Source organism: Mobula hypostoma, chromosome 8 (assembly GCF_963921235.1).
Source record: "Mobula hypostoma chromosome 8, sMobHyp1.1, whole genome shotgun sequence".
NCBI classification, from domain to species: Eukaryota; Metazoa; Chordata; class Chondrichthyes; order Myliobatiformes; family Myliobatidae; genus Mobula; species Mobula hypostoma.
Genome location: NC_086104.1, coordinates 68,238,284 through 68,265,220, shown reverse-complemented (window position 1 = coordinate 68,265,220; position 26,937 = coordinate 68,238,284). Strand labels below are relative to the sequence as shown.

At 41.9% G+C, this 26,937-nt stretch overlaps 1 protein-coding gene across 2 annotated transcripts; it reads left to right on the top strand.

The window, feature by feature from the left end:
- The first annotated feature begins 6,596 nt into the window (after positions 1-6,596).
- Positions 6,597-26,252, top strand: abcb10 (ATP-binding cassette, sub-family B (MDR/TAP), member 10). 2 transcript variants are annotated; one of them, XM_063056057.1, is made up of 13 exons: positions 6,597-7,124; positions 9,387-9,590; positions 10,316-10,518; positions 11,601-11,735; positions 14,238-14,384; positions 17,088-17,223; positions 17,491-17,586; positions 18,158-18,367; positions 18,549-18,628; positions 18,827-19,007; positions 19,093-19,136; positions 19,529-19,563; positions 25,372-26,251. In XM_063056057.1, exons 1-13 carry the CDS (start codon positions 6,752-6,754, stop codon positions 25,625-25,627), a joined length of 2,100 nt encoding a protein of 699 aa, XP_062912127.1. In that variant the 5' UTR covers positions 6,597-6,751; the 3' UTR covers positions 25,628-26,251. The 2 variants fall into 2 exon arrangements, with proteins under 2 accessions (XP_062912127.1, XP_062912128.1); XM_063056058.1 differs by lacking the exon at positions 6,597-7,124 and adding an exon at positions 8,806-9,198 and having other exon boundaries at positions 25,372-26,252.
- The last annotated feature ends 685 nt before the right edge of the window (positions 26,253-26,937 follow it).

Genomic DNA, 26,937 nt, shown 5'->3' with positions numbered 1-26,937 from the left:
AGCAAGTTCCTAAAATTCATGAATCAAGACTCATGATTCATATTGTCAGTACACAAGTGCAAAGAAAAGCAAAATGATTGTTACTCTTAATCCGATGCAGCATAAAAGCACAAAAAAATTAAAATGTTTTTAAAATCTTATCAACACAGTGTACAAGTAACTGGTGTGGCCAAAGATGCACAAGATTAGCTCATATATTGTCCCACACTGTATGTACATAAATTGGGACTCTTGACACTGCTGAACAGTTGTGAATAAGGGATTCCCATGCATCGGTTGGATTGTTGAATTTTTTTCAAAGGAACATCCTAGAATTATACTTAATCTGGTAATTAGAGTTGATTGCCTGTCATAGGAGTCATAAATTGGGTATGTAAACAAACTAACCAGCTGCATAATTAGAGTATTGTGCTGGGAACATTTATTCTGCTTTGTCTGAATTTGGAGTCTTTCATTTAAGTGTTGCCTGATTTGGGATTAACCGTGTCTCAAGTGCACAGGAGAATAGGCATTATAGCTGTGATGTTCATATTAAGCTTTGTGATTGGTTTGAGATCTGGGTGATGGAAACTTATTTCCTCAGGTATAATGCTGTTACAGCACCAGCAATCACTAATCAACAGTGTGTCCCATCTGGCTGATGTATGCTGCTCTGTATTCACAAGGAATCTATAAACGCCAGCTGTCCTGAGTCCCAGGTCATCTTTGACACACATCAAGGACCACAAGAGATGTATCCGTTTGGGTTATCCGGGGAAATAAGTGGTAACAGAACATAGTATTGGCAATGGCCATAGGTTTGACTTCAGCAACTACTGTGCCGTGCCAATGGCTTTTGGAAAGCCATTGAAATAAAACTAGAGGGGAAGTATTTTAACAAAAACGAAGGCTCACTTTAAGAAAGAACTGGGGTTTGATTGTAAACAAGGTGGGACAGTGGAAACCTGATTGAGGACTAACCAATCAGGAGGGACAGGCGACAGGGGTATAAATACCACCAGATTAGATGTGCCCAGGCATCATCCCTGAAGATGATGGCAAAGTTTATCATCAAGATGTTGGTTAAAATTGATACCTATACCTGGCTGGAAGCATGAACAGTTTATTTGTCATGTACAGTTCAGGTTAGTGAATTGTGGGCATGTGATGTTGGTGCCAGAAGTATGGCAACACTTGCAGGTAGCCCAGCACCATCTTTGCTGATTTGAATTGACACAAATGGAGCATTTCACTATGTTTTGAAGAACGTGTATCAAATAAAGCTAATCTTTATCTTTAAACAGCAAATTCAGAATTTTATTGTTAACTATATGGCTCAAGGGAAAGAAACTGGAGGCTTATAGCAAACAAAAAAAAACTGACCAAGTGAGCAGATTGCCAGTTAAAAAAATACAGAGGATGCAGCAAACTGTCCATAACCACGACATGCTTGGATTCTTCAGCACTGGACCACCTATGGGAATAGGTCTTGCCTTCTTGAAAGCTAACAATGGAGGGATACTTACTGATAATGAGGTATAACCCTGGAAGGAGGAGTTTAAAGAATTATTTGATACTAATGTATGGTAGCGTAGTGGTTAGCACACACTTTACAGTGCTGGTGACTGTGGTTCAGTTCCTGCTGCTGCTTGTAAGGAGTTTATACGTTCTCCCTGTGACCATGTGGGTTTCCTCTGGGTGCTCTGGTTTCTTCCCACAGTCCAAAGATGTACTGATTGGTAGGTTGATAGGTCATTGTAAATTGTCCTGTAACTAGGCTTGGATTAAATTTGGGGAATATTGGATGGCGTGGCTCAAAACGCTGGAAGGGCCAATTCTTTGCTGTATCTCAGAAAATATTAAATACTGTTTGTGTTCCACAGTAAATCATTTGGATCTTTATTTACTTTATTGTCGCCAAACAATTGATACTTGAACGTACAATCATTACAATGATATTTGATTCTGCGCTTCGCCCAAGATCAATGAATTAGAAATGTCATGTCAGATGAAAAGCAAAAATCTGAAAGCTGAAAGTTAGAAGGGAATTCGGAATCTCAGAAATACAATTATGCTGCATTTGGAGTAACACACACAAAATGCTAGAGGAACTGAGCAGGTCAGGATCAATGGAAATGAATAAACATTTGAGGTTTTGAGCTGAGACCTTTCTTCAGTACTGGAAAAGACGGGGAAGATGCCAGAATAAAAAAAGGGGTGGAGAGGACGAGCTAGAGGGTGATAGGTGAAGTTAGATGATTGGTAAAAGGCTGGAAAAGAAGTAATCTGAGAGGAGAATGGACCATAAGAGGTAGGGAAAAAGAAGGGACACTAGGAGCTGGTGATAGCCAGGTGAGGAGAAGAATTTAGAGATCAGATTAGGGAATAGAAGAAGAGGAAAGGAGGAGAGAAAATATTACTTGAAGGAGAAATCAATGTTCGTGCCATCATGTTGGAAGCTACTTAGACGAAATGTTAGGTGTTGCTTCTCCACCCCTGAGTGGCCTCATTGTGACAAAAGAGGATGCCATGGACTGATCTGTTGTAATGGGGATAGGAATGAAAATGGTTAGCCAGTGGGATATTCTGCTGTTGACAGATGAAGCGGAAGCGCTCAACAAAATAGTCCCCCAGTTTACGTTGGGTTTCAGAAGTATAGAGGAGGCCACAGTGGATGCAGTAGATGACACCCTCAGATTCAGCAGTGAAGTCTTGCCTCAACTGCAAGGACTATTTGGGTCACTGAATTGAGGAAAGGGAGGAGGTGAATGTGCAGATGAAGCATTTCTGTTGCTTGCAGAGATACAGTGCTTATTTTTTAAGAAAAGTATTCACCTCTCTTGGAAGTTTTCATGTTTTATTGTTTTACAATATTGATTCATAGTGGATACTATGACACTGATCAATAGAAAAAGACTTCCATGTCAAAGTGAAAACAGATCTCTACAAAGTGATCTAAATTAATTACAAACATAAAATGCAAAATAATTGATTACATAAGTATTTGCCCCATTCAAGTCAGTATTTAGTCGATGCACCATTGGCAGTAATTACAGCCTTGAATCTGTGTGGAGTTGGTGCCACAAATTCTCAAATGGATTGAGGTCTGGACCCTGACTTGGCCACTCCAGGACATTAACTTTGTTGTTTTACGCCATCCTATGTAGCTTTGGTTTTATTCTTGTGGTCATCGTCTTGCTGGAAAACAAATCTTCTCCCAAGTCACAGTTCTCTTGCAGACTGCACTACATCAGGTCCAGGATATCTCTGTATTTTGCTGCATTCATTTTACTCTCTACCTTCACAAGCCTTCCAGGGGCTACTGCACAAAATCATCCTCACAGCAGGATGCAGCCACACCACGCTTCACAGCGGGGATGGTGTGTTTCTGATGATGTGTGGTCTTTGGCTTACGCCAAATGTAGCATTTAATCTGATGGCCAAAAGGCTCAATTTTGGTTTCATCAGACAACAGAACCTTCTTCCAGCTGGCTTTAGAGTCTCCTGCATGCCTTCTGGAAAACTCTAGCAGAGATTTCATGTGAGTATTTTTCAACAGTGTGTTTTTCTTTACCACTCTCCCATAAAGCTGGGACTAGTGAAGCACCCAGGCAACAGTTGTTGTATGCATAGTCTCTCCCATCTCAGTCACTGAAGCTTGTAACTCTGCCAGAGTTGTCTTAGATCTCTTGGTGGTCTCCCTTGCTAGTCCTCCTCTTGCATGGTAACTCCGTTTTTGAGGATGGTCTGCTCCAGGCAGATTGACAGCTGTTCCATATTCTTTCCATTTCTTGATGATTGACTTAACTGTACTCCAAGGGATATTTGGTGATTTGAAAATGTTTTTTGTATCCATCTCCTGACTTGTGCTTTTCAATAACCTTTTCGCAGAGTTGCTTGGAGTGTTCTTTTGTCTTCATGAGGTAGTTTTTGCCAGGATACTAACTCGCCAGCAGTTGGAACTTCCAGATACAGGTGTATTTTTACTACAATCAATTGAAGCACCTTGACTGCACACAGGTCTCCCAAAACAGATCTCCATTTAACTAATTATGTGACTTCTGAAACCAAATGGCTGCACCAGTGATGATTTGGTGTGTCACATTAAAGGTGGGGGTGAATACTTATGCAATCAATTATTTTGTGTTTTATATTTGTAATTAATTTAAATTACTTTGTAGAGATCTGTTATCACCTTGACATGAAAGAGTCTTCTCTTGATCAGTGTTTTTTTTTAAAAAAGGCCAAATTAGAACCACTGTGATTCAAAGTTGTAAAATAATAGAACATGTAAATTTCCAAGGCGTTTGAATACTTTTTCTAGTCACAGTATGTACCAGGAGGGAGGTTAGTGGGGAGATTAATCTGTTGGGGTCATCTATTGTATCCAGTGCTCCCCATGCAGCCTCCACTACATTGATTGATTGTCAAGCATTTCCGCTCTTTCTGTCAAAAGCAGAATTTCCTTCTGTCCAATCATTTTAACTGCTATCCCCATTTCTGTTCTAACCAGTCAGTCCATGGGCTCTTTTGCCACAATGATGTCACTCTCATTTGGAGGAGGAACACCTCATATTCCATCCAGGCAGGCTCCAATCTGATGGCACAAATATCGATTTCTCCTGGTAATATTTCTCCCCCTCCCCTTCCCTCTTCTATTCCCCACTTATCTCTTACATCTTCTCACTTGCCTATCACCTCCCCCGGTATCCCCCTCCCTCCCCTTTCTCCCATTGTCCACTCTCCTCGTGTATTAGATTTTTTCTTCTCCAGCACTTTACCTTTTCCGCCCACCTATCACTTCCCCCGGTACCCCGCCTTCTTCTCTTTCTCCCATAGTCTACTCTCCTCCCGTATCAAATTCTTTGTTCTCCAGCAATTTACCTTTTCCACCCACCTAGTATCACCTTCTAGACATGTTCACCCTCCCTTCCCCTGACCTCTTCATCCTGGCGTCTTCCCTCTTCCTTTCCAGTCCAGAAGGAGGTTTACGGCCCGAAACGGAAACCCTTTAGTCTTCTAGCATTTTGTGTGTATTGCTCTGGATTTCCAGCATATACAGAATCTCTTGAGTTTTTATTATTATTCTCCATAACTTCTGCCACCTCCAACGGGATCCCACCACTAAGCACATCTTTCCCTCCTCCCCCCCCCCCCGCTTGCCGCAGGGATCGCTCCCTACGCGACTTCCTTGTCCATTCGTCCCCCCATCCCTCCCCACTGATCTCCTTCCTGGCACTTATACTTGTAAGCGGAACAAGTGCTACACATGCCCTTACACTTCCTCCCTTACCACCATTCAGGGCTCCAGACAGTCCTTCCAGGTGAGGCGACACTTCACCTGTGAGTTGGCTGGGGTGATATACTGCGTCCGGTGCTCCCGATGTGGCCTTCTATATATTGGCGAGACCCGACGCAGACTGGGAGACCGCTTTGCTGAACACCTACGCTCTGTCCGCCAGAGAAAGCAGGATCTCCCAGTAGCCACACATTTTAATTACACATCCCATTCCCATTCTGACATGTCTATCCACAGCCTCCTCTACTGTAAAGATGAAGCCACACTCAGGTTGGAGAAACAATACCTTATATTCCGTCTGGGTAGCCTCCAACCTGATGGCATGAACATCGACTTTTCTAACTTCCGCTAATGCCCCACCTCCCCCTCGTACCCCATCCATTATTTATTTTTATACACACATTCTTTCTCTCTCTCTCCTTTTTCTCCCTCTGTCCCTCTGACTATACCCCTTGCCCATTCTCTGGGTCACCCCCCCCCCTGTCTTTCTTCCCGGACCTCCTGTCCCATGATCCTTTCGTATCCCCTTTTGCCTATCACCTGTCCAGCTCTCGGCTCCATCCCTCCCCCTCCTGTCTTCTCCTATCATTTTGGATCTCCCTCTCTCCCTCCAGCTTTCAAATCCCTTACTCACTCTTCCTTCAGTTAGTCCTGACAAAGGGTCTCGGCCTGAAACGTCGACTGCACCTCTTCCTACAGATGCTGCTTGGCCTGCTGCGTTCACCAGCAACTTTGATGTGTGTTGCTTGAGTTTATAATTTGCCGCATTTGTAAAGAGAAAGACTCGCAGCTACTATCTTCAAGAAAAGACTTTTTTTTTGAGTGGTAACTACAACGAAGTTTTCATCTCTCTGCCAGAGGGAAATGCCTGACGGGATCCTTAACTGAAATGCCTTTTCCTGAAACGCTGAATTCCATCCACCTGGAGGCATCACAGTAAGGACTTTCACCGTATAAAAGTTCTGAAAAATATGAACAGTGCCCATCATCTACACAGCCTTTACTCCTTCGTCAGAAATCAATCTTTGCAGCCAGTGTACGGAGCTGTGAAGAAGGCAGTCGCTTTACCAGCAAGCAAACTTGTATTTCTCTTTTTAGTTTTTGCCAGATTTCAAACTTAAATAAAATAATATATTCATCATAGTGTAAAGCGAACAACTGGTCTAGAATTGTTCCATTGTATTAATCTTTTTAATCTATAATTCACTGCTTACGAGTTATAACTTAAAGCACCATGCAGTGTGTGCCTGCTAAGGGTTTGAACCCCGCTAAACCTGTTGGGGGCGGTGCAAATTCTATCCGATGCAATAAAAGCGGTGACAAGAAGCCATCAAGACTTTTGCAGTCATCGAATAGGAACTGTTGGAGTTCCTGGCGTCGTGGGATCATGTTGGGGGCGTGGGTTTTACTGAAGAACGGTGTCTCTTCACTCCGACACCGAGATTAACCTTAGGTTATTGATAATTCCACTGAATGGCGTGCCAGATTCTGCATCTGCAGCGCCGGACCGCGCTCAACAGGCGCGGCTTGCAAGCGGCTACCACCGCTTTGCTGACTCGGTGCTGCTGGTGTGCGGAGCGCACGGCCCGGGGATTCTGGCCTGAGCGCAGCGGCCGTGACCATGGTAACCGCGACCTCTCCGTGCTTCGCCGCAGCTTCAGCGCCGGGTCCCTGTTGTCAGCAGCCGAGCGTCGGCACCCGCCGGTAAGCAGTACAGAGACGGTGCCCGAGCGGCAACAGGGCGCAGGTCGGGATATCGAGCGACGCCAGCCCAGCGCTGGACCGGCAACCGCGGATGTTAGGAGGCTGTTGGGTCTGGCCTACCCGCAGCGGTGGCCGCTTGCAGGTAAGAGTGCCCTGGCCCGGGGAAAGGGTGGAATGGTCGGAGGAGGACCGAGCGGTTGGGCCCTGGTACTGGTTCCTCCGGATTGTGGGTAAGGAATGAGTGTGGGAGGCTGCGATGGCTCCTAGCCGCCGAATCACTCTGCCCACTGGCTCCGCACAGTTGGACTACAGTCCTGAGTTGCAGGTGATTTGGAGTGGGTGGTGCTGATCAGGAATCGGTGAATTTAACATTTTCCCCCAAAGTCGCCGATACTCATACCCAGGACATCCTCATTCCAATCGTTACAACTTTGATCGACAAGTCATACCTCATTTCCACGCCTCAAATCCACTTTCTCTAAAACTGTCTTGTCTGTAATTCGGTTTTCCCTTCCCCCAGTATAACAAAAGCCCCAGTATAGGATTCTTCGCAATAACTTTTTCCGAGTACTTCAGTTTACTTATTTGTACCCTAAGAATATCCAGCAATGGTCCTCCTCTCGAGTCTGACTCCGTGGCATCTGTTCTCACTATCACAATCGGTTCTTCGAAGGTCTACACTTGTCTACAAAGCTCATAACCTCTTCCGATACCTCAGGTTGATGATTTTTGTTAATATCCTATTTACAAATTCAGATTTATATTTGTCCAAATTAGTTAATACTATGATGTCTGTTAAACTCTCTATCTGCCAATCACCTCCTCTAGCTTTAAGAGTTCTGTCTTCAACTGTGCTGTCTGGGTTAAATCATGGTCTGCCTCTTCACTGGCAATCATGTCAACAGTTTTTCATTACTATTTCTGTAATTTATTTCGAAACCCCTTTTATCAATGTAGCCTGATCCCATTTAGTTACTCTTTGAAATCCTTTGGTTTATGATTAGTTTTGTTCTGATTGTAACTCCTTGAAATTCAGCCTTGTGGTTTGTTTTTGACATCAAAGACAGTCTTGGGATAGCATTTCCTTAAGTTTATTATGCTGTGTAAACTGTTGACGACTTGTTTTTTCCATATCTAATTCTCTGAGACAAAGAAGGAAATAAGTGGTTAAAAAGATCTTTGATGCTGTTGGAGAGCAATGGTGAAGAAACCAGAATTCACCTGTTTTGAATTACTGCTTTTCTTCAGTTCGGCCAATTTCAGTGACTATGTTTAATCGAAACAGGTTGAGAAGAACTAGAGTATTGATTGACATTTTAAATGTAGATTAAGATATAATCCCATTAATTTAAATGTTGATCGTGAACTTGAGGAAAAAAATACAGAATTATTGAATTTTTTTGATAACAGGTTAATTGCAACTTTGAAATTGTTTTCTTCATAGACAATGCGTGCTTTACCATATATTTGCAGCACTTTTGATATAAATCATTAAAAACCCTGCTCTTTTCTAAACAGCACATTAAGGCACGTTAAATATAAGATTTGAAAAACTCACACTACTTTCAGCAAATACTGATACTAATTTCCAGTCATGTGCATGAGCTGCAGTTAATTTGAAAATGTCATGTGGCAGTGTGATAAGAGGGCTTGAAACCCCTTCATATCTTTCCCTAACATGCTATTTATCTCCAACTGCAGCTTGAGAGAGCATTTGGTAGAATATGTAACAGAAGCTCTGGCTACCACTTTCTGAGTACAGTAAATCTTTTCAGTTTTCAAACAATACTCAGTTCTTAATATGGAAATGAGAACACAAAATAGCACAGTTTTTATATGTCTCATAGTAAATTTTATTCGAGTTTTCTGAATTTTTTTTCTTATTTATCATGGTCTTGATTAAGTTTCAGGACAAACTATATCCAGTTTGCCTTGAAACTTAGTTTTATTGACAACTTTGTGCCACGGGAGTATTAGGAACTAAGAGCAGTCCATTTGGATCTACAAATTGAATCATGATATATTTGTTTCAGGTTTCTAACTACTTTAATACTTTCACTTGAAAAGAATAAACTAACGTTCCTTCTCCAAGAGCCCTCTCCACCTCAAACCTTAATGGCTTTTTGGAGGAAAGTTTGAAGCTTGGATTAAGCTTTGTATAAAGAACTGATACCTATTGGCTATTCACACCAGAGTTATCTCTCGGAGGGAGGGGGGTAAGTTTTTCTCTTTCATTTTATTACTTTTTACTGAATTGGTTAAGGAACATGTGTTGAATTTGGAGTTTTCTCCTAGTCTACTTTTGAAACTTGCTTTCTGTAATATGTCAGTTAGTCTCTTCCATTATCTTAGCAGTCCAGTCAAACTCTGATATCTAAAGCCATGCACTATGTTCTTTCTCCAGCTGCCGTGAGCTTTTTAGGTGTGTCCAGCATGGTGACCATGTCTGCGCCATTCTTTCTTGGAAAGGTTATCGATACCATTTATACAAATCCTGCAGGAGGAGATGTTACTGCAAGCTTGACTTCACTCTGTGCTGTACTAAGTGGTGTCTTTCTTTGTGGAGCTGCTGCCAATGGTGCCCGTGTCTACCTCATGCAGGTCTCAGGTGAATAAAGATAGGACTGCGTAACCTGTAGACTATACAAGAAATACGTGTGCAGGGACACAGAAATGAATACATAAAATGTCCTCCCACAAATACAACAGTACATGGAACTTAGCCACAAAAATACTGTATTTGATTTAATTTGGGGTTTTGATTTTCATGAACTCATTTTGCTTTGCTTATGTGTTTTTAATCCATTTCCCACATTTTTAAAATTAGTAATGCTCAATAAGTGAGGTCACAATGTTTATTTTGTTTTTGGATTTAAGAAAAAGTTAAATGCAGATGGTGGGAAAGGGGGCTGAGAAATTAGAGTTAAGTAAGAATTCTGGTTACCACTGTGGTTTGAGACAGCTTTACCATACACCAGTACAGTGTGTGTATGTCTGTGTCTAATATACATATACACACACACACACACACACACACACACACACACACACACAGATTGTTTTGGCTAAACACTGAGCCGAATAAAAAGGATGAATAAATTATGTAGTTCCTTGAGAAAGCAGTTTGACAGCTATTCACAGTAAAGTAGATAAAATAAAAAATATTGTTGCTTGTCAGCTTATAAATAGCAAAAATATTACACTAATGCATGAAAGGATGAGACGAAATTTCCCTTAATGTGTCTGAACTTCAGCATTCATTCCAATGCCTGTCACTTCTTATGCTGTTTTACACAAGTTAGTTGATTTCCCTCATTTGTGTATTTATTACAGGGCAGCATATTGTCCAGCGCTTGAGGGGAAGATTATTTTCTTCGATTCTTTGTCAGGAGGTTGCGTTTTTCGATAAGTCCAGCACAGGAGAGCTGATAAACCGACTTTCATCTGATGCTGTCGTGCTTGGACACTCAGTCACTGAGAACTTGTCTGATGGGCTAAGAGCTGTAGGGCAGGCATCAGCTGGTGTTGGCATGATGGTGCGTGAAGGTGGGAATAGGCCCAACAAACATATCTTGTTATTTTTTTGTGTTGCTTATATCTATCCATCCATTACAAGAGTATGTTCAGTAATTTTATTTTGTGAAATTTTGATTCGAAGAAGTTTGCATTCTACATTATTTATGTTCTGAAATGTGAGTTTAAAGCCATTGGTTCTGCAATATCTATTTCTCAACAGCTGTCTGAGACAAAGTGTTCAATGGTTGCATTTGTTAGTATGCATCATTTGTGGTAAATCTAAGTGTCTTTTCAGCTCTGCAAGGCCCCATGACCATCTTTCCTACCCGTAAGTCTTCTCATCTAAAGCCATTAGTTTGTCCCAGGAACAGTCATAAATTCCAATAGCCATATTCCCATTAATTGTCCCAGTTACAGTCATAAAATCCAATAGCCATTTTCAGGACTGTGACTTGTGGTCGGCTTTCCTCCCGTGCAAGCCATTGCAGAAGAGCCTGCCTTGACACAAACCCTCCCAACTGCTTGCTTGATAATTATGTGTTTTAAAGTTGGGCATAATGTGTGTTCAAGTGGGTGAAATGAAGATTTTGCACTATATATGATGCGTATTAAGGTTCTTGAGCAAAATACTGCAGATGCTAGAATTCTGAAATAAAAGTGAGAAACATCCTGTTTCTGATGGCAGCCCATTAAATCTATCCATTAACACTCATAAGTATTTCCAGTTTTATTTCTGAAAAGCATCAAGATACTATCAATTACAGCAAGCTGAAATCTAAATATAGTTGTAACTTCATGAAATTGATCTGTAGACAAGTCTCTTGTTTGCTGATTTGTGAGATTGGTTAGATCAGTAAAAATTGTGACTCATATTGCAAGTGACAAAAGTCTTCAAAAACACTGAGGAATACAGTGGAATATTAAACTACTGAAAATGAACAGGACCTTTATCTGTGTTTCACTGGACTTGCATCTTAGCCATAGTTAATGTGTTATTGTTTTAACCTGATATGATAAAAAATTAATTTTAAAATTTAGGAATGCCATTCAGTGAGCATTGGTGCTTGTTGCTAATTAATTATTCATTGTTCCTTGTGAATAGTTTTGGGTCTCATCTCAGTTGGCCATGTTTGTCCTGGGCATCGTACCCCCTGTCGCTGTGTTAGCGGTGTTTTATGGACGATACATTCGCAAGCTGTCTGGAGTAACTCAGGATTCACTAGCTGATGCCACACAGGTAAAGTACTGTGTTTTCTTTTATCTCTAGGTGTAGGGAGGCAGCATGACTCAGGAGAGATGCAAACAAAAAAGTCCTTACTCCTCATTTTTGTTCACCTTTCTAGAAATCTAACAGCTTGTTTGTCATGGAAATGCACTTTAGTCTTTGGATCAGACCACTAAGATTATTTATTTTCATACTAAGGCAGGATTTTATTTGAAGGAGTTTTTGAATTTTGAGTGAGAAAAGGACGGACTATGATGGACAAAGTAGTATCTAGAAAACACAGATTTAAAATATTTTTCAAAAGAGGAGGTTTTTTTCTTGCAAAACCTGATCTGATTTGGAATGTAGTGCTTGAAAGAAGTGAAATGGGACTGTAGGAAAGACTAGATTCACTTGCATGGAGATGCTTTTTGTGACCAGTATGTTTATACTGTCTGGGTATCCATATGGCTTTGCATGAAGAATTCAGAGTTTACATCTAACACTACACAGAACCATTTTGGACTGCACAGCAAATATGGCCTTGTTACCACATCTGGAGGGCAATTGGGTGTTAAGCTTGCACAGCTGATAAAACCAGTCAATCTACGCCCTGTGTTTTACCCTGGATCTCTTTGACAAGGCCAGTAAATGCTTCACTGTCTTCATTATTTAATGTGTACTGGTTCAGTCAGGACTAATCTATCTCATACTATTTTCTTTTCCACAGAACTCTTCTCCAATTTGATGGAGTGGGAAAATATGACTGAGCCATGGGACAATTATTTCTGAGATTACAGATAGTAATGGAAATAAATAATAAAAGCTTTGTTATGGCCTACATTTGAGTAGGGCAATTTAAACATAATTTGCCAAAACATTTCAATGGGCAGGTGATTATAATGAAACTTCAAATTGTGAAATGCTAGTGATTCGTTTTTATATAATTAACATTTATTAATGCAATGACATTTTGGGAGCCAATGAATGAGCAGTTGAGTGTAGAGTGATCAAGAGGTATTGGACACCCTGGACCTACCAGGTGTTCCCTCCCTTTTTTTTCTGGGATTCTCCTGGACAAAGGGAGAGTGATTGCTAAGATTAGTTAAGAATCCCAGTATTGTTGTATCATGTAACTAGCAGGATGTTCTAAGGCAAATTAGATGGACCTTGTACTTCTGTCATCTGTCAATTCTTTTGCATATTTTCTGCTTGAGGTTCATGCCTCAAACTTCACAAGTGCCATTGCCATGTGGCTCAAATTTTTTTAAAAAAGCTGTGTTACTCCTGCCTTCCCACTTAAAAGGCATTAAATCCTTCTCATTATTGGCTATCTGATGTGCTTCGGATGGCCAGAAGATTTGTTAATTATCTTTTACCCCTTGTTGATCTTTCGTATGTGATTCTGAAGCCAAACTATAAAGAACTAACAAATTCTGTAAGACCAGTAAAACAAAACTTCAGTAGTAAATTCAGAGAATTTTGCATCACTGCTGATAATGAACTCAGTGTTTGAAAGCTTAGGTTTGGTCAAGGCGGGTCTGTTGTATTGGAGCAGTTGCATGCTTATCTATAACCCACCAGCTGGCAGCTGTCTTCCCCTCAAAGCCTGGACCCACCAAAGCTTGATCTCCAGCCTTAGATTTAACCTCTATATTGTATGAAAAGAGTGTGAAATTTTAAAGCAATGTAGTAAACAATGGTCTTGAGTATGTGTCCAAAATGATTAAAATTGCATGATCAGAGAAACCGCTCCTGTGTTTCCCTTGTGCCCATAATTGAGCACTCAATCAAGCTACAGTGATTTGGGCCACAAGCAATTCGCAGCGCAATCTGTTAAGTTTGCAGACAACAGGGAAAGTGTTGGAGTTGTAGAGAGCAGAGAGTTCTCTCAAAATGCAGCAGTACATAGCTCATTTAAAAAATTGAACAAGGTGATAACAGTTGGAATTTAGCCCAGAAAAATAATACGATGCATTTTGGAAAGTGAAATTCTGGTAGGACTTAAATTGTAGGGAGCTGAGGAGTGTTGATACATAGAAGGGTTTGGGATGCAAGTCCACAGTTTGCTGAAGACAAGTTTTCACATGGCACCAACAATTTACCTTCAGAACAAATCCGAAGTTCACATTATTCTTGTATTATTTATCAACTATCCCCCCGATATTTCTACATGCAGTGTATACATAGTGATATAAGCACTGAAGATGGGCACTGCAAAAGACTTGTGTGCTACTTGAGCCGCGTGCTCCATGACAGTATCTCCGCTTGTTGGACATCTTTAGACCCTTGGTTTTGATTTTGTGCCAGCAACCATCTCTGAATAAGTGATGGTCTCAGGATTCTCGGCTCTCCCTTCACTTTCTCACAGCTGGTGACTCTTATTCTGGCTAAGAGCTCTCCCATCACTTCAATTGAAATGGCCAACTGTGCAAATCAAAAACTGAATCTATATAACATGTATGGAGTCAAATGGAGCTGGCCGGTGATCAAATTTTTAAAGTATGTACAGTGACCTTGACTTTCCATTCATAGCTTGCTGAAGAGCGCTTTGGAAATATAAGGACTGTTCGTGCCTTTGCCAAAGAGGACTTGGAGCTGCAAGTGTACATGAACAAGATCAACCATGTGCTGCACCTGGCCAGGAAAGAAGCTGTGGCCCGGGCAGGGTTTTATGGGGCAGTAAGTACCAACTTATCATGTCTTTGAATTTATTTTCTTGTACCATTGTACAGTTAAAGCACCAAGTTCTGTGATTCACTCACCATTCTCAGAACGTCACATGACCTTTCTTATCCTAAATTGCGATAGAATAAGCTTTCTCTGAACTTGATTTGGAAATTCAATGAGCAAACTGAAAAAGTAGTATCATGCTGTTTATTGTAGCAAATATCATTGCTGGATAGTTTCATGCTTCATAGAAAATAGTTCCCAAACAGAGTGCCAAGCTATGATACAATTGCTGCAAGACAGTTAATAGATTTTTAAATGTAGTTATGAGAAAGCTTGAAAGCATCTCCCCTCTGAACTGTTTCCAAGTTAGTCTGCCATGTGCATGACATGAACCTCCTCTACAATGGTAAACTTTATGATTGTCGTGTTTTCAGAATTGTGCTTCGCTGAATTAATTAACCTTGAGAAAATCAATTCAAGCAAATTTTGAGCATTTTACCAAACACAGTAGCTTCTGACTTGGAGTACGTGGGAGAGTTTGATTGTTATATAGATAGGTGGGATAGTAAATGTCAGAAGCAGATGACATAATGACAAATTTATAGCTACATAATATATGTACATATGCCTTTGACCTTGGAGGCAAATATGAAATTTAGAAATAAACTCTAATAATAAATAAATCTCTTATGCTTATTTCTCTTCCCATTCTAATTAGTATACCCATCCAAAATATGCACAAGACTAAAGTTAATTTGTTTAAACTAGTTGGTTAATCACTGACACCAAGTTAATTTATGAATGATGCACTGAGCCTGCCAAGATCTATGACCTAAGCTGATACATTAATGGTTATGTGCTTCAGAGCTGCTGTTAAGCTGCAGCAAAAATAGTTGGTGTGTATCTGATTTCAGTAAATTTCTTCATCCTGTTAGTGTCCAAAGTCACATTGCACAAAGACTTATCGAGGCAAAGCAGGCAACCCTGGAAACACAAAAAGCCTTCAGAAAGCATTCTCACCGTTTCTTAACCTTGCATTCAGTGCATTGCATTTTTCTTTTGAACCTCATTACCCTCCCCCCACCTTCCCTGAACCTCGTCACCCTCCCCCACCTTCCCTGAACCTCGTCACCCTCCGCCACCTTCCCTGAACCTCGTCACCCTCCCCCACCTTCCCTGAACCTCGTCACCCTCCCCCCCACCTTCCCTGAACCTCGTCACCCTCCCCCCCACCTTCCCTGAACCTCGTCACCCTCCCCCCCACCTTCCCTGAACCTCGTCACCCTCCCCCCACCTTCCCTGAACCTCGTCACCCTCCCCCCACCTTCCCTGAACCTCGTCACCCTCCCCCCCACCTTCCCTGAACCTCGTCGCCCTCCCCCCCACCTTCCCTGAACCTCGTCGCCCTCCCCCCCCACCTTCCCTGAACCTCGTCGCCCTCCCCCCCACCTTCCCTGAACCTCGTCGCCCTCCCCCCCACCTTCCCTGAACCTCGTCACCCTCCCCCCCACCTTCCCTGAACCTCGTCACCCTCCCCCCCACCTTCCCTGAACCTCGTCACCCTCCCCCCACCTTCCCTGAACCTCGTCACCCTCCCCCCCACCTTCCCTGAACCTCGTCACCCTCCCCCCCACCTTCCCTGAACCTCGTCACCCTCCCCCCCACCTTCCCTGAACCTCGTCACCCTCCCCCCACCTTCCCTGAACCTCGTCACCCTCCCCCCCACCTTCCCTGAACCTCGTCACCCTCCCCCCCACCTTCCCTGAACCTCGTCACCCTCCCCCCCACCTTCCCTGAACCTCGTCACCCTCCCCCCCACCTTCCCTGAACCTCGTCACCCTCCCCCCCACCTTCCCTGAACCTCGTCACCCTCCCCCCCACCTTCCCTGAACCTCGTCACCCTCCCCCCCACCTTCCCTGAACCTCGTCACCCTCCCCCCCACCTTCCCTGAACCTCGTCACCCTCCCCCCCACCTTCCCTGAACCTCGTCACCCTCCCCCCACCTTCCCTGAACCTCGTCACCCTCCCCCCCACCTTCCCTGAACCTCGTCACCCTTCCCCACCTTCCCTGAACCTCGTCACCCTCCCCCCACCTTCCCTGAACCTCGTCACCCTCCCCCCACCTTCCCTGAACCTCCTTACCCTCCCCTCACCTTCCCTGAACCTCATTACGCTCCCCCCACCTTCCCTGAACCTCATTAATCCCCACCTTTTGCTTCCACAGTCTGACCACAATGAAAATTTCATTGTGTCTACAATCACTTGATCAGCATTCCTCAAAGCTTAATCTAGCCACAGTGATCTGAACATGCATCAAATATTTCTCAGATGATGCAGCTAAGCACTGAATGCAAAGGCAAACATTAGTCAGTATTAAAATCCTGGACTAGTGAAGAGCCAGCCTATATCCCGGCAGTCATCTTAGGTTGATTGCTGACTGAGAGCCGTGCACGTACCCTCCCCTGAACACATCCTTTGCAACCAGTTTTTTCTCCTATCGTGCTCTCTATTGCTTTATCTTTCATCTCTGTTCCGTTCCTGAATGCTGGTCAGTGGATTTCCCTCATGGGTATCATATACCTGGTACAAGTTTACAGGTGACCCTTTTATTCCTGAAACCATGGGTGACACATGCTTGCGGGTACCACACATTTCCGTCTGAGTGAAGTGAGAAAACTTGTACTGATCCAGGTTTATGTCTCTCTTTTCAGGCTGGACTGACAGGAAACTTGATTGTTTTGTCAGTGCTTTACAAGGGAGGACTGATGATGGGTGAAGCCCACATGACAGTGGGAGAACTCACTTCCTTCATGATGTATGCCTTCTGGGTGGGAATAAGTATTGGAGGTAAATTTACTAATTTAATTGTACTTTGCTTCACATTAAGTTTTTTTTTGAATATAGGTAAGGTTAGTGTTTATTGGTAGAGTCACGAGTAACAGGAAGACAGAAAAGAAATTCTGGAAAGAGGAAAATTAAGGATAGGCAACTGCAATTGTCACAGGACTGCTTTTGTTTTGTACACAGAATGGTGAACTCTATGGAAATGCAAGTGGGGTCTATTTACTTGTTTTGAATGTAGCACTGCTAGTTTCAATCTGATCCATTTTCCAGGCCTTGGCACTTTCTATTCGGCATTAATGAAGGGACTTGGAGCAGGGAGTCGGTTATGGGAGTTACTTGAAAGGAAATCGGCAATGCCACTCAATGGTAAGTTGCTGTGTGATTTTTTTTTTCTTCTCTCTCACTCAGATGCTGTATCTCGATGCTTCTCAGTTAATGGATGCCCATTTACTCCCTATTCTTATCAGAAATTCTCAGAAAGGGTCAGGGGGCTTGAATCCTTTCTGTCAATGATGATGGTGAGCAGATACTGATGATAAATTATGGGACTTAATGTAGAAAAATAAGCAATAACATTGCAAATGATACGTCACATTAATGGTCCAAAATGTTGAAACCCGTCAACTATGCACTTTAGATCTAAGTATATGTCAACAGCATTCAGTGTAGTTGTGAGGAAAAGAGAAATGCTACTTTCAGTCAAGTTTTTTTGCATAGTGTGTGTGAGCTGTAGTTTGAGTTCACTTTGCTTGGTGGTTAGCAGGTGGTGAGTGGTGTGAAAAGGGGCAGAGTTTAGTTCAATCCCCTTTGGGGTATTAAACTTGTGCTCAGACTTTAAATCTTTAGTTCCAACTTAAATACAGATTTAAGAATCTGCCCCATTTGTACATTTGGTTCTTGGTTTACTCAAAATGTCTGTTCCTGATTTTGGTTTTAGAGGGCAAGATTTTGCAACCAGAGGAGTTTAAAGGAGCCATAGAGTTCCGTGGCATCCAGTTTGCATATCCAACCCGCCAGGAAGTTCAAGTATTCAGTGGGCTAGATCTGTCTATCCCAGCAGGCTCTGTAATGGCTGTAGTTGGTCCCAGTGGCTCGGGAAAATCAACACTGGTGTCCCTGTTGCTTCGTCTGTATGATCCAGTTTTGGGTAAGTTTGGAATATAATGCAAAGTTTTAGAAGCTAATTATTCTATCATATTACCTGGAAAAAACCCTTATGAAAGGAATGAACTTAACTGCAGTTACCATCTCTCCTGCGAATAACACATTGAGCAGTGGAAGTCCATGGCATAAAACAGTAATTAAGTAATTAAATATTTCCATTTTAGGTACTATTATTGTTGACGGCCATGACATTCGCACCATCAATCTGCACTGGTTACGTGAAAACATCGGCGTGGTGAATCAGGTAAAGCTGGTGTTTGAGAAGATGGGGTACAAGTAAACCAAGAATCTAGCAGACGAGAAGGACAGTGACTTGGGGGCAGACAAGGAGCTAGGTGGGGTGTGTTGAGCAGTGGAACAAATGAGGTTGGTTGTGGGTGGGGGTCACACTGGGTAGGTTGACAACGAGTTTTTTGATGTTAAGTACGTTTTTGGTTCTCAGGAGCCCATTCTGTTCTCCTGCTCGATTGCAGAGAATATAGCTTATGGTGCCACCAAGGACTCCAACGTAACGATGGAAGATATTGAAAAGGCTGCCAAGATTGCAAATGCTTATGAGTTCATTTGCAGCTTCCCCAAAGGCTTTCAAACAGTGGTTGGGGAGAAAGGTGTCTTACTTTCAGGTGAGCCAACCAGACTGTATTATCTAGGCTATTGTTTACTGTGAGATGGTGTTGTAAGTTGCTTTCAACCTTTGTATCTTCCTAGGTGGCCAGAAGCAAAGGGTTGCAATTGCTCGAGCTCTGATGAAGGTAATGATCATCCTTCTTTAAATATAAACATCCCATATTATAGCTTTACACCCCATTCAGATTTTTTGAAATTCACAATGTATCTGAACTCCTAAATCATTTGAATCTCATCAGTTCAGTATCTCACTTTAACTTTATATTCTGTAATTGTTAAGTGAATGGAATAATTAAGGTTAGTCCTGACGAAGGGTCTCGGCCTGAAACGTCGACTGTACCTCTTCCTAGAGATGCTGCCTGGCCTGCTGCGTTCACCAGCAACTTTGATGTGTGTTGCTTGAATTCCCAGCATCTGCAGAATTGCTGTTGGTCACATTCCCATTTGCTTACAGATATCTAAATTTCTTGTGTATTCAGTTCTGAGAGTTAAATGTTTTTGATTATTTGTTTTTCAGAATCCTAAAATTCTATTGCTAGATGAAGCCACGAGGTGAGTACAGGTTAAACTCTGTGATCTTGCTGGCATGATGTTGTTTACAAAACAACTTTTCTCATTTGATTTGTTAACATCCAAATGAATAATTTCTGTTTGTCTTGTACTCCCATGTTTAAGAAGAGCTCAGAGTTTGATTCAATGAATACTAGAGGGAATTGGGGAGAGGACAAGTATTGAATAGATTAAATAATTATTCTTCAGGCAAGGATTTCAGAGCTTGTGGATGGACTGTACTGAAAATCAAATTGCTTTATAAGATGAATTCTAGTGCCAAAGGCTTGAGTATCTGAAGTCTTGAATGCCAAAAGTGGGAGCAATTAAATCTGAGAATGACAGAAATCACAATGAGATTTGCAGGTATTTTGGATGATTGATGTGTGACACATTGAGTGTAATCATGGATAAGCCAATGAGGTATTTTAAAAATGTGTATCACAATTATCTAGAGGGTCAATCTGCCAATGGATGGACAGTGGCTGGCAAAATCATCTTTGCTTTATCTTAATTTAATAGGCATCCGTTAGTCTCGGGAGACCATGGATTTGTGCCTTGGGAGGTTTCCAGGGCGCAGGCCTGGGCAAGGTTGTATGGAAGACCGGCAGTTGCCCATGCTGCAAGTCTCCCCTCTCCACAACACCGATGTTGTCCAAGGGAAGGGCACCAGGGCCAATACAGCTTGGCACTGGTGTCGTCACAGAGCAATGTGTGGTTAAGTGCCTTGCTCAAGGATACAACATGTTGCCTCAGCTGAGGCTCGAACTAGCGACCTTCAGATCACTAGACCAACGCCTTAACCACTTGGCCATGCGCCAACACTTTATCTTACCAGTACCTGAATCAGTGATGGTGACTGACTCTTCCCCAACCACCAAACTCTCATGGCTGATACTTTTAGCCAGGAGGGAGTATAGGTTGATAAACACAAATTGGTGGATAATTTGGATGTTAGGACATAGTCAGCAGAACACTGAATTGACAGGGGTAATATAAAAGAATCTAACCAGGAATACTTTGCAACATTTGTGTTGGAGGTAACTGAGAATTTTAGCAGCTGGTAAATTAAAGGGTGATGTTAATATTTACATTAATCTCAATTGAAATTGATCTTTGATAAAGATTTGACACGTAGGTTCTTTAAAACCAGTGTATTATGCCTAAACACGGGAGACTACAATGGGATGAGGGAGGAGTTGAATAAGTAGACTGGGAATACAGGTTATATGGTGGGATGATTAAGAAACAGTGCAAGACTTTCAAAGAGAGTTTTCACGACGCTCAACAGAAGTATTTCTAGTTAAAAGCAAGGACAGTAAGGGGAAGGGCCAACCATGGATAAATAAGGTAATCAAGGAAGCCATCAGACTAAAAGCTTGTTTCAAAGGTACATTTAATGTCAGAGAAATGTATACTATATACATCCTGAAATTCTTTTTCTTCGTAACCATCCATGAAAAAAGAGGAGTGTCCCAAAGAATGAACGACAGTTAAATGTTAGCACCCCACAGCCCCCCCGTTCCTCCCCCTGCCACTCATAAACAGCACAAAGCAACGATACCCCCTACCACACTAGCAAAAAAAAAAGCATCGGCGCACCCCCACCGGGCACGCAAGTGCGCAGCAAAGCCTCAATAAAGACACAGACTTGCGGGACTCCAAAGACTATTTGTTCACCGGTAATTCGACATACCACAGGCTATCTGTCTCCCCCTAATACGGAAAAAGCGATGTCCCCGTTTCACAGCGAGAGGGGAAACAGAACAAACAACTCGCTGATTTACTATGTTAAAAGTCTGTTGCATCGCTTTTTTCCGAGCTCTGTGCCCAAAGAACTCGGGTCTCTGGGCACACGGCCAGCAGCCAGCTTGCTGCTTTCGATCTTCCATCTCCCATGACACACTGATATCCCGCAGAGGCACCGACCCGAGTCCGCCGCCTCCAGAGCCGCAAAATCCGGAAACCCTGAAGGCGTGCTTAACTTCTAGGCCGCGTCCTTGGCATATCAAATAGTGGCCAGTCGTGATACCCCGAGAGCGGGTCCCATTCCCGCAAAGAACCGAAGTCAGTGTGTAACTCCAGTTCAGGGTCTTCAAAAGAACCCTGAAAGGGAAAAATAGAGATGTTAAAGATGGAAATAGAGCTGTTTCTGAAGATATAAGCAAAGGAGTGCCATGCGTACAAAGTTGCCAACAGTAGTGGGAAACTGGAAGATTGGGAAAACTTTAAAAAGTAACAAAGAACCACTAAGCAGGCAATAAAGAAACGAAAGATAGATTATGAAAATAAACTAGTACAAAATATAAAAACGGATAGTAGAATTTTTATAATTATATAAAGCAGAAAAGGGTGGCCAAAGTGAATGTGAGTCCCTTGGAGGACAAGAAGGGTAATGAGGAAATGGCCAAGGCTTTGAATAACTGTTTTGTATCAGTTTTCACGATGGAGGACATGTCTAACATGCGGAAGAGAGATGATATGAATGTGATGAGAGGCGAGGACCTCGATACAATAGTTATCACTAAAGAGGTAGTGCTAAGCAAATTTGTGGGCCTAAAGATGAACAAGTTCCCTGGTCTTGATGGAATGCATCCCAGGGTACTGAAAGAAATGGCAGAGGTTATTGCTGAGGCTTTGGTGAGAATTTACCAAAATCTCTGGATACTGGGCAGGTCCCAGTGGACTGGAAGAAGGTGAATATAATGCCACTGTATAGTGAGGCATCTGGAAAGAAATGGATCCATCTGGCAGACGCAGCACGGATTCTGCAAAGGCAGGTTCTGTTTGACAAACTTGCTGGACTTCTTTGAGGATGTAACAGCAGAGTGGATAGAGGGAAACAGATGGACGTTATTTACTTGGATTTCCAGAAGGCATTCAGTAAGGTTCCACATAAGACTTGGCCATAAGGTAAGGATTCATAGAGTTGGACAGAGAATTGGTTAACCAATAGAAAGCAGGGATTTGGGATAAATGGGTGTTTCTCTGGTTGGCAATCAGTGTTGAGCGGTGTAACGCAGGGGTTTGAACTGGGTCCCAACTATTCATGATGTACATTAACGATCTGGAACAGGGGATTAGGTTTGCTGTTGACACTAAATTGAGTAGAAAAGCAAATTGTGTAGAGAATACAGAGAATCTGCAAAGAGATATAGATGTGTTAAGTGAGCGGGCAAGGATTTGACAGATGGAGTACAATGTTGGTAAATGTGAGGTCATCCACTTTGGAAGGAAAAGTAGAAGATCAGATTATTTAAATGGTAAAAGATTGCAGCATGCTGCTGTGCAGAAGGTCTTGGGAGTGCTTGTGCATAAATTGCAAAAGGTTGGTTTGCAGGTGCAGCAGTCTATCAAGAAGGCAAATGGAATGTTGGCCTTCATTGCTAGGGGGATTGAATTTAAGAGCAGGAAGGTTATAATGTACTGGGTACTGGTGAGGCTGCATCTGGAGTACTGCGTGCAGTTCTGGTCTCATTATTTTGAGGAAGGATGTACTGGCTTTGGAGACTGCAGAGAAAGTTCACCAGGTTGATTCCAGAGATGAGGGGTTTAAACTATGAGGAGAGATTGAGTTGCCTGGGAGTGTATTCACTTGAATTCAGAAGAATGAGAGGAGGTCGTATAGAAATATATAAAATTATGGAAGGGATAGATAAGATAGAGGCAGGGAAGTTATTTCCACTGGTAGGTGAGATGACAACTAGGGGACATAGCCTCAAGATTCAGGGGAGTAGATTTAGGACGGAGATGAGGAAGAACTGCTTTTCCCAGAGAGTGGTGAATCTGGAATTCTCTGCCCAATGAAGCAGTGGAGGTTACCTCAGTAGATATTTTTAAGACAAAGTTGGATAGATTTTTGCATTGTAGGGGAATTAAGGGTTTTGGGGAAAAGGCAGGTTGGTGGAGATGAGTTCATGGTCAGATCAGCCATAATCTTATTGAATGGTGGAGCAGGCTCGAGAGACCCAATGGCCTACTCCTGCTTCTATTTCTTAAGTACTTGTGTTAATGTTTCTGCATTGACTGTGTCAAATGCGAAAAGAGGTTGATGGGAGGTTAATTCAGCAGTTTGTTGATCTGAAACTAGTCGCTCAGCGAGCTTGTGGAATTGGGGACAACAAAGTTGCTAGGAGTGCAGTGCAGCTGATGAAAAGCCAGTTTGGGTGAGGCTACATTCTCCATATTGTTTTCCAGTAATGCATTGAAAGAAAAGTTGCTGGAAGTTAATTTTCAGATTGTTTCCAGCAATTTTGCTTGGGAATATGGTGAATCTCTGATCTGCAAAATCAGGACCAGTACATTTTGGCCCAATTAAACGAATGCCCCAATTAGTTGAAGTTCCATGGAAATGGTTCAAAAGGTATATTTAAAAAAAACAAACAAACTCTATATTAGTTTCTAATAGCTATCAACAGAGAAATTCATCCGCTGTCTGCTGCCGTGTTCTTTTGTTCAACTGTAAATGAACAAAACCAGCATAGACACCAAGTACAGATGATGGACTGCCTTCAACAATTGCATCCTCCAGCTCTTCATTTTCATTGTAGCATTCAAGATGATTGTCAGTTCCTTCAAATTCTTCGTAGTGTCTGACTTGTTGAAGTAGTAAAATCATTTCCCAGCCGTTTCAGGTATCTCCAAACCTGAATACTTGTAAGCACAATGACCAAAACTGTTCTGAATTATCTGATCGCTTATTTCTCACCAGCTGTGAGTGAGAAAGATCTTTATTTTTTTTCAATCACACAACTGATGCCATTTAACGATTGTTCTGTCTCAGCATGGTGTAGTGTTTTAATAGTCGTACAAGTGCATGTAGCTGACACTAGTTAGAAACTGTTTAGCAGCAGTCTCCTGTCCCAATTAAGTGGCATAGTGTCCTAGATAAACAAAGGGAATTCTGGCTAATTTCTCGATAAGTTTTTGTTCTTTAAGGATTGTCCCAAATAAACGGCTGTCCTGATTAACCAATGGCTGAATTAGCCAGAATTTACTGTATATTGGATTAATTCTGCTTTCAAATGCTCTCAATTTAGGATGAGCAGAATCCTGAGCACATTCATACTGGGTCCAAGCTTCTGACTATTTAAAAGCAAAAAGTTACGAAAACAGTCATTCTGTGCCTGGCCATTGACATTTTTGAGTGATGTTGGGAATGTACATTTTCAATTCCATGGCCTGGATATATTTTGGTTCAACAAATGTCAGGTTTATTAAGAAAGCAGAATGGTTAACTAAGGGTTTAATTTTTGGTTACTTAGATATTTGTAATAGCTTTAACTCCATGATTTGACTTCAAAAAAAACCTTCAAATTTGTAACCAAACAATTTCATTTTATATTTCAGTGGAATGATAATAAACAGTTCACGTTTGCAATATTGCAGATGCTGAAAACTGAAATAAAGAAAAAAAGTGTAAATTGTTAGTAGGCAATATTATTCCATAACTTTTCAGAGAAACAATATATTAAAACAAAAATATCTGTAATATCTCAAATCTGATAGATGGCAAACCTTAAAATCTCCAAAGCACTGCTCCAGTTTGCCTGGACAAACAGTGATAATGTCCTGTTTAGGTTATCCCTCATATGGAGGTGAGTGATCGTCTTTGAAGGAAATTTCCAGAAAATGGAATCAATGCAAGACTAGCATAAATAGTGCTGGTTTGTTGGCACAGACCTGGTAAGCTTTTAGGGCCTGTTCCATGCTGCATGAGTCTGAAATGCCTCTTTGGATGCTGCTTGACATCTTGAGAATTTAGTGTCTTCTGTTTAAGGTTCACTTTTTTTTGTATTTTACCCACGCCAGTGCACTGGATTCACAGAATGAGTACTTGGTGCAAGAGGCTTTGGAGCGATTGATGGAAGGAAGAACAGTATTGATCATTGCCCATCGCCTGTCAACTATTCAGAATGCGGATGCTGTCGCTGTCCTGGATCAGGGCAAGATAGGCGAGTGTGGCCCACACCACCAACTGCTAACAAATTCTGAAGGATTGTTTCGAAAACTTGTCGAGAAGCAGACTTTTTTACAGAACCCTCAAAGGCTTGTGTTGAATGTATAAATATGCTTAAATATTGATCACTTCACCCCAAACCACTTTCCAAAAGATAAAATGACAATTCCAGGTGATGGAGAAATGCTTTGGGTTCTGATTGATTATGGAATGGGTGGTAAGTATATTTTGTACGGTGAGAATATCAGATCCCTTCTATAGACTTGGGTGGGCAGGGAAACATGTTTGTTCTTGTTTCAGAGCCTAGACCTATTTCATCCTAGAGTGGACTCCACTCATTTCACAGTAGATGGACCATGCCATTATTTGCATGTCACGTCTTGACACTGAGCCCTTGATGGAAAGAACAAATCAAATTTTTGATAGCCTAAGTTGTCCTACAAATGTTTCATTATTTTATTTTCTTTTTCCCTTGAAGTAAGAGAAGCCTAGAGTTGGTAAATAACTTTTCCCAGGTGATCCATAGGATATCAAACTCAGCACTGAGAAACCATGCATCGTCTGTGTATGTTGTGGAATTTAAAAGTATGGTCGTATGTTTATCGTTAATTAGAAGTGTTTAATTTTTTAATCATAGTTTATGGATTTTGAAATCATGCACGTATTCCTTAGCTATGGCAATTTTACAATGAATTAAAAATGATCATCTTAGAATGTGTAAATGGAGTCCTCATTTTATCTACCCTTTTCCCACAATTTTTTTTCCTGCGGTTGTATCATGAATCCATCCCTCTTTTGTAGAAATAAATTACAATTCCCAACATTTAGTTGTAAGACACAAAAAGTTCTACAAACGTTGGAAATCTTGAGCAAAACACACACACTTGCTGGAAGAATTCAGCAATTCAAGTGCTATCACTGGATCGGAATAAAGATTAAGTATTTGAAGCCAAGATCCCTCATCGAGACTGGAAAAGAGAGAAAACAGAATGAGAAGGTGGGGCAAGGCGAATAAAGTAAGAAGCTCGGAGGTGGTAGGTGGAAAAGGGGAAGGGTTCCAGAAGGAGGAATCTGATAGGAGAGTGGACCGTGGGGTGGGGGGAGGGAAGCAGGAGGGGCAGCAGAGGGAGGTGAGAAGAGAAAAGGACGCAAAATACAGAACGGGAATACCTCAGCATAGCTTCGTCATGGCACCCTTTCTGTTCTCCCCTACCTACCCACATACCTTCCCTTTCTGGTCCAAAGTCGGGTTCTAAATCGTTGCAGTTAAATACTGCAGACCAGCCCTCAACAAGCTGCGAAATCTCTTGGTTAAGAAGCAAAGAGACTGAAACAACCAACATACTAATTTAAGCGAGGTGGTTGAGAATATGGAAATTTTTTTTAAAAATGCGTTTATGAAAGGGACTTGGAATTTC